The sequence below is a fragment of the Dermacentor andersoni genome, chromosome 8, assembly GCF_023375885.2.
Source record: "Dermacentor andersoni chromosome 8, qqDerAnde1_hic_scaffold, whole genome shotgun sequence".
In the NCBI taxonomy this organism is placed as follows: Eukaryota; Metazoa; Arthropoda; class Arachnida; order Ixodida; family Ixodidae; genus Dermacentor; species Dermacentor andersoni.
In genome coordinates this window covers 2,169,887-2,177,241 of record NC_092821.1, presented here as the reverse complement: position 1 = coordinate 2,177,241, position 7,355 = coordinate 2,169,887, and the positions used below count along the sequence as shown (strand labels likewise).

Here is a 7,355-nt window from a genome sequence, read left to right as displayed (position 1 = left end):
AGTCGTAGCCACATAGTAGTCGGATGTGCATCCAATCCATGCCGTTGAGCGCAAGCAAAATGGCAGCCTTTGTTTACCTGTGAACAGCTGACAGCCCCTAGCGTGTCTGTCTGAACAGCTGACAGCCCCTTGCGTGCCCGTAATTGCGGCCCCGCCCCCATCAGATACTGATTGAGGTGAGTAATTATTGCTCGTGTAGTGCTTGCATTGTCGTGTGGTTTTCGCTGCATGTCTGACGTGTGATAATTTCTTCTTTAGGAAGAGCCAAGAAGAATAATCCGTAGCCCCCGAGGTGAAACTTTGCAACATAGTAGATCGAGAACTGTCAAGGCATTTTCCATAGGGCACCGCCATGACATAACGATAGCTTCCTTAAAGTTATCGCTGCATCGGTAATACTTCCTGCACTGATACGCTCCGAGAAAGAAGCTGCTACAACATTAAATGTGAGTAGTGACTTCACCTTTTTTTACATTAGTGGTATAAAAAGGCAGAAATAAGTCGTAGTGAGCACTTTATGCAGGCGCTTAGCTTAGACAGAATGTTTGCCTCTAAATTTCTTACTGTGCTGCAGGCCGGCTGAAATTCCCAATTTGACAAAGAGAAAATGGCAGCAAAAGGGCCGCGGGTGTCCAAAGAGCAGGCGGCTATTCTCGTGCAGTTCATCGAGCAGCACCCATACCTGGCGAGAGCTTCTACAGAGTTCTCGCCACGTATGACTGCTGCTCGAAAAAACGAACTGTGGGAGGAGGTGGCGGCGGTGCTTAACGCACAGGGGCCAGCCGTAAAGGCCACCAGCCGTTGGCGGAACCATTGGGCCAAGATGGCCCATAAAGCGAAAAAAGAAGCGGCCAGGGCCGCGAGCGAGAAGAGGTGAGCTTCTAATGATGCTGACAGTAACGTAGTTTCACGTTGTCGTTGTTGCCGTGTTTGCAGGGCTACTGGAGGTGGCAAAGTGGGTGGCGTGGACGGCCGCGTCCTCGACGTCCTTATGAGGACAGGAGGGGTCCTTGTTTCCCCCCCTGAGTACTTCCCCGATAGCGAGGTGCGTACATTGGATTTAAAAAAGTGTTCTTTGTGTGACCTGCTGTGACCTCACAAATTTTCAGCATTACATTGTAACGCAATATTGCAAAATTTTTAAGCCCTTTTTTTTGTGCAAGTGACAATATAGGTTATGTACTCTGAGCAGCAACTTGTGTACATGATGCGCATTGCACACACTGCTCGCAATGTCTGAACACTACTCTGATTGCAGGACGAGGCAAGTTCAGAGGAAGCTGCAGGGCCCAGCGGTTCCCGCAGAAATCTACCAGCGACAACTGCTTTCGTGGTGTCGGGCCCTGCAGCTGTTGCTGGGCCAAGTGGCCTTACACGTAAGGCAGTGACCTAGCTTTTGTAGTAGCATTGTTGTTTGCAGTTGCTGTATGATCTTGCTATGAAGTAAAGTACGTCACTCTGCTGTTATTACCTTTGTGTCCAACATCCAGCTCTCATTCATGAAGGAGAAATGCAAGACTACAAATGACTTGATGTTGTAATAGAGATTCCTTGTGCTTCTTATGGGTTACTGCTACCAGCAACTTTCTGTGGCATCTTTTGCTCTAACTACCTGTTTTGTGTATCATTATTGTAGCTATGCAGCTATAATGACATTTCAAAGTGACTGGTTAGGACAATCAATCTGTGTAGGTCGGATAACAGTGAATGAGCAGTCTTTGCTTTTGCCTTGCATGAAGAGCCACCGGCTACGCCCCAGGTGCTGCGGCCTACCCCCCAGATGCCGCGGCCTACCACCCAGGTGCCGCGGCCTACCACCCAGGTGCCGCAGCCAACCCCGCAGGTGCCGCAGCCAACCCCGCAGGTGCCGCAGCCAACCCCGCAGGTGCCGCAGCCAACCCCGCAGGTGCCACAGCCTACCCCCCAGGTGCCGCAGCCTACCCCTCGAGAGCCACGGGCACCCCGTAGACAGCCCAGGCAGCAGGAACTTGATGGTGCTGTGATGACGGCTACTGCCGCATACGCTCGCCAGAGCCAGTTGGAGGAAGCCAGAGTTCAAGAGGACACTCGCTTCCGCCAACAACTGCTGGAGCAAAACCGGCAGGTATGTGCAAGGCCACAGACGTATATTTTTCTGCGTATGAAATTGATGAGCATATGACCTCTCTAAAAATTATATTAATCAGTGAACAAGCATAATGTATACGTGTAGTCCTGTGGTGATATCTTGTACACATTCGCGTGATATAACGTGTGTAAATATCTACGCAATTATGTGGCAAAAAGAAAAAAGTGGCGTTGAATTCAAGGAAGCAGGTATAGCAATGTAACACATCTTAATGGAATGCGACGGCACAAGTTTGATGGGCCAGAAAGATATTTCCAGTGTTTGAATATACAATGACAAGACAATAGCCTGCAAATGGGGATGAATGCAACACACAAAGGCCCTGTTACTGAGCTTCTGTAATTAAACTAATTACACATCTTTGCTAACAGCACCACGAGGCCCACCTGCAGAGCCTGCGGCAGCACCACGAGGCCCACATGGAGAGCCTGCGGCACCTCGGGGAGGAGGTGGCGGGAATGCGGGAAGTGGAGTCGCAGCGCCTCGAAGTGCAGCGGCAACGCCTCGAAGTGGCGCGTCGGTCGCACGAGACCAACGAGCGCCTGCTTCAGCTGCTGCTGGCTGCACTGGGGCATGGTGGCAGCCAAGCCCCTCCCCCCTCTCAGGCCCCACATAATTAAAGGTAGCATAGGCAAGGAATTTGTAACTTATCTTAAAATTTGCTGATGTATTAATGATATGAACGGCAAATATTGCTAGTTTGCAAATAAATAATTGCTGAAGTCACCCTTTAATGCAACCATAAGTAGCATAGCCGTTGCAGCATGAATTTTTTCTTCAAGGTTTACTTCAGCCATAAGAGCGTGCACACCATCAGGCTCACCTGCAAAAGTGCCTGTAGGCCTGGTGCGTGCGGGCATTCCGACTGTGGCACTGCAATTTTGAGGTGCCTAGTTATTGTCATGTCAATTTAAGCACGACGCCACACTGCAAGTGTTCTACAATTTAATCCTTGTCATCGAATGGTGAAATTTTCAGGCCTTACTATAATGTCGAAAGCAACCTGTCAATATACACAGCAAAAAAGAAAAAAGTTATGAAAATTCCTTGCCTATGCTCCTTCTTTTCATTTGTAATGTTTATTTTTTGTTTGTTGCATATTTGTTTGTGTCACTACCTACTGAGCTGGAATGTCTCTTTTCTTGCATATCTGTCTCATTATCAAACATTTTGTTGTCATTCAGTAATCTTTCAGGTTGTGATACATTGTATTTTAGCCCTTGTGGTGCAATTTGTGTGTAATATTTATGCAGTTTGTCTTACTGAATATCATAATATGGTGCTATGGCTCTTTCAGTTTGAGCGCCACAACAGCATGTTCCTTTCACATGTAGTGATGTACCTATACATTTCGCTGTGATAAATATTCGGTTGGCATGTGATTTAAGCACCTGCTCATTTCTGTTGCTGGTGCAGTTTAAGCCAGTTGTTATTACTGTGTACTTGTGCAGTGTACAACAGTTTTCTTAAACGATGCATGCCGTTACCTGTGATATATTATGATGCAAGAACAATGTGATCCGATATTTATTCCAACGTGTCTGTGATATGTTGCATAATGTCTCTACTACTGAGTACTCATGATTCTCACACTTCTTCAATGTAGAGACTGTCGCATGTGATGTGTGCATAAACAAGTGTATGTTGAAGACTGAAATACAGAAAGGTGCAGTTTTCCTCTAGTGCTTTTATTTACACATCGCAACCACATTTCTAGTGCTAGCTTGCACTGTACAAATATTACTGATTAACATTGCCGAGTTCTGCTATATACAAGTGAGGTCACTTTGTTAAAATCTATCAACTGCTTGGGCGTGCACACACTTCGCGGGAGCCACAGCGTTTGACATGTCGGATGACCAATTGGACGGCATTTTCGTCACTCGAAAGGAACTTTGCCGTTGTTGCGAGACAAAATGGTGGAGGACCTAGAAGCTGCGCATGCAACAGCACGTTCCATGGAGCGGAAGGTGTGACGTGCACTGTACATCTTGGCTTCTGTGAGCTTCTCTGTGCTAGTAGAAAGTGAGGAGACAGGCGCTTATGTCCAATGCGTAAGGGGATACGAGTAAGAATCGGGCTACATGCATCTAGATGACGACAGCAGCAACAAGCAAATTGTGGCAGACACTTTGAATATGCACTTATTTTTAGCTTGCTTTCAATCTCATATGTCACCTCTAACGATACTGTTTTACTTACTATAAGTGCAGGCTTTACATAACCCTTCACTACACAACTTTTATGTACCCACCGTGGTTGCTCAGTGGCTATGGTGTTAGGCTGCTGAGCACGAGGGATTGAATCCCGGCCGCATTTCGAAAACACCCGTGTACTTAGATTTAGGTGCACGTCAAAGAACCCCAGGTGGTCGAAATTTCCGGAGCCCTCCACTACGGCGTGCCTCATAATCGGAAAGTGGTTTTGGCACGTAAAACCCCATAATTTAATTTTTTTAACAACTTTTACATTTCTCAACAAATCATGAATGCTTTGCATTACGCAGACATCAACTACAACTTAGCACGGGAAATGTATCTGCAATTTCACAGCATGAAATGCACAATGCAATTACTTAAAACTGTGTGCATGAACCTAACGATGCTGACGCTGCTGTTGACGTCGCAGCTGCCGCCGCACGCTCCTCAAATAACGCATGTGCTGCGCACGGGTTGTTCCAAACATGCCAATGACATTGTCGCGAACAGCCCGCCCTCTCAAGTAGTGCATTCTAGAGCCCGTGTTACGGGGCAGACTGTGTGGCATGGGGTCGCCGTTATTGTCAAGCTCACTACTACTACTGCCGCTGCTGCTGTCGTCATCGCTGTCATCGCCTGACTCGTCGCCTTCAGAAAGGCGAAGGTTGTGCAACACAGCACATGCCGCGACAATGTTGGCTGCACGTTCTGGCTCGTAGAGGAGGGTGCGATATCGCTGAAGACAGCGGAAACGGCTCTTTAAGAGCCCAATGCACCTCTCCACTACGGAACGCATGGCGGCATGTGCTGTGTTGTACTGCCCCTCGGCTGTGTGCACTGGAGGATGGCCAGGAACCGGGGTAAGGAGCCACGGCTCCAAGGGGTAGCCACTGTCACCTGCACAAAGATGGAAATAGTACATTGAGTACTCCGCTGACGAGAGGCAAGTTGTCAACTGAGGAAAGCTACAGCATCATTCAACAAAGGTAGACTTCAGGGTTGCAAGTCCCAAGTAAAAGCATGAGTTGAGCATGTCCATACCCGACACAAACACTTAACCAATTTACAAGTGTACGCGGTGCCTGCCACAAACAAGAAATCAACACTTGTTGGTGCTATCAATGACAGTAGTAGCAGTAATGTGTGTTCATTTCTTCTGCTTCTGGCAGTCACTGGGTGCAGAAAGCACTAATACGTGTTGCTTTCGTCAGCTCCTCGCAGACACATAATGTGCTTGTAACTTAACACTTCGAACATTGCCAATGGTGGCAGTCAATGTCTTAATTTTCTTTTTTTACTCCGGAATTACTGATGTTCTTGTGGTTTGGTTAAAAGTTTGGGTTGGAGCGGACACGGCGTTCTGCGCTGCTGAAGCGTGACTGCGCCAAAAAAAGTGTTTTTTTCTCACCGAGGAGGTATTCCCCGGCATTCACGATGCGCCCCGCTTGGAACCGCCGGCGCAACCATGTCGTCCGCCAGACAAAAGCGTCGTGGTCCGACCCCGGTCGCATAGGGTCCAAGGCCAAGATTTTCATGTCCGCGTCGCAGATCTGAGGTAAAACGTAAACCAGAGAAAGTGCCCGTTGGCAAGAGCAACGCAACTTTCAAAAAGGATCGCAGAAAACGTGAGTTTTACTTACGAACATGCAGTTGAGGGCGTAGTATCCCTTGCGGCACATGAACACAGCCTTGCGCTCACCCTTGGGTGCGATGATGGCTATGAGGCTGCCGTCTACGCATCCGATGACGCCGGGGATAACGCCGCGCCGAAGGAAACCCTCCTTCACGGCTGCCTTTTCCTCGGCTGTCTTTGGAAAATGAACCCACTTGTTGCGGGCCCCTGCGTTCACGACAGCCTCTGCCACACGTCGCACGCATTCGCTCACCGTCGACTGCGACACACGGATCGTCTCCTCGCTCCCAACGGACGCTTGGAAGCTCCCGGTAGCAAAGAAGCGCAGCGCACACAACACTTTCCGCTCCACCGACAGTCCCGTCGCTCGCTCAGCTTCTAGTTCCCCCGCCAGTTCCTCGCACAACAACCGCACCGTTCCCTTCGAGAGGCGAAAACGCCGTCGAAAATGGTCATCCGGCATGTCAAACGCGTCGTCTGGCTCTCCCTGTTCACGTCGGCGACGGCGAAGAGCCACGGCCATAGCGATCAGAGGGGCGGCCATTTTTTTCATGCCTTCGGAAACGACCCTGCCTCTGGCCGTTCCAAAAATCCGTGCCTTTTGCTCCGCATAATGAGTGCCTCAACGTCACGATGACGATTACAGTTTTTGCGGGTTCCTGACGTCGCGTGATTGACAGACAAAATGGGCGCGGCCCGGTCATTTTCGACCAATGGCTGCTCAGTGATGGCGGCAAAAGGCATGGAAAAAGTAATAGAATTGCTACAAAATCGCACCCCTGAGCACGGCTGGCTCGTCGCTTTAGCTCAGCGTAGCGAACGTTGTACGCTGTTTCCTGCTCTATGTGCTAGCGCTATGCCGGGGTGTTGCACATATAACTGCAGCAAGAAGCCTGAAGATCGTTATGCCGTTTTTATGATACCGCAAGGAAAGCGTGATGGCCTGCGCAGGAAACAGTGACTGCATGACATTGTCCGACATAACTTTGTTCCGACAAACAACAGCGTTGTTTGCGAGCTGAGGCGTCTTTCTTATAGCTCGTAGCAAAGCATCCCGTAATGCTGAATTTTTTTTATTCTTCCGGCCTGCTCACCAGCGTTTTTGTTGCGGTTGTCCTCAGTATGCTTAATATTCTGGGGCGGATCCATCACCTCGCACGTCGCTAACTGTTGTTAGTCAGTCGGAAGTGCAGCATTATAAATTCTCCTTTGCGCCCTGAAAAAATTAGTGGCAAGTATACCCATGGTATTGCAGGTGATGAGCGTTAGCTAGAACGACAGAAAGCTGAGCTAGTTGGTAAGGGTTCATTATGCAAAAAAGAAGTGAGGCGTGCAGACAGGACACAAGAGTAGAGAAGTGGACAACACGAACGCCGACTATCAACTGAAGGGAGCA

At 48.9% G+C, this 7,355-nt stretch overlaps 2 protein-coding genes across 2 annotated transcripts; one reads left to right on the top strand and one right to left on the bottom strand.

Annotated features, from left to right (window-relative positions):
• The first annotated feature begins 457 nt into the window (after positions 1–457).
• On the top strand, positions 458–3,804 carry LOC140219967 (uncharacterized). Its single transcript, XM_072290137.1, has 5 exons — positions 458–873; positions 937–1,045; positions 1,259–1,376; positions 1,740–2,104; positions 2,500–3,804. The coding sequence occupies exons 1-5, from the start codon at positions 608–610 to the stop codon at positions 2,746–2,748; spliced, it is 1,107 nt and encodes a 368-aa protein (XP_072146238.1). The 5' UTR covers positions 458–607; the 3' UTR covers positions 2,749–3,804.
• On the bottom strand, positions 3,796–6,761 carry LOC140219764 (putative nuclease HARBI1). The gene is made up of 3 exons (XM_072289582.1): positions 5,967–6,761; positions 5,735–5,876; positions 3,796–5,223 (listed from the first exon to the last, which is right to left on the bottom strand). Exons 1-3 carry the CDS (start codon positions 6,510–6,512, stop codon positions 4,724–4,726), a joined length of 1,188 nt encoding a protein of 395 aa, XP_072145683.1. The 5' UTR covers positions 6,513–6,761; the 3' UTR covers positions 3,796–4,723.
• Positions 6,762–7,355: the final 594 nt, after the last annotated feature.

Bases quoted from the DNA above. Each gene is read 5' to 3' on its own strand.
- LOC140219967 (XM_072290137.1), top strand. From the start codon at position 608: ATGGCAGCAAAAGGGCCGCGGGTGTCCAAAGAGCAGGCGGCTATTCTC. The intron at 874-936 runs GTGAGCTTCTAA...CCGTGTTTGCAG, and splicing joins AGGGCCGCGAGCGAGAAGAG to GGCTACTGGAGGTGGCAAAG. The intron at 1,377-1,739 runs GTAAGGCAGTGA...CCTTGCATGAAG, and splicing joins TGGGCCAAGTGGCCTTACAC to AGCCACCGGCTACGCCCCAG.
- LOC140219764 (XM_072289582.1), bottom strand. From the start codon at position 6,512: ATGAAAAAAATGGCCGCCCCTCTGATCGCTATGGCCGTGGCTCTTCGC. The intron at 5,877-5,966 runs GTAAGTAAAACT...GTTTTACCTCAG, and splicing joins ACGCCCTCAACTGCATGTTC to ATCTGCGACGCGGACATGAA. The intron at 5,224-5,734 runs GTGAGAAAAAAA...ATCTTTGTGCAG, and splicing joins TGCCGGGGAATACCTCCTCG to GTGACAGTGGCTACCCCTTG.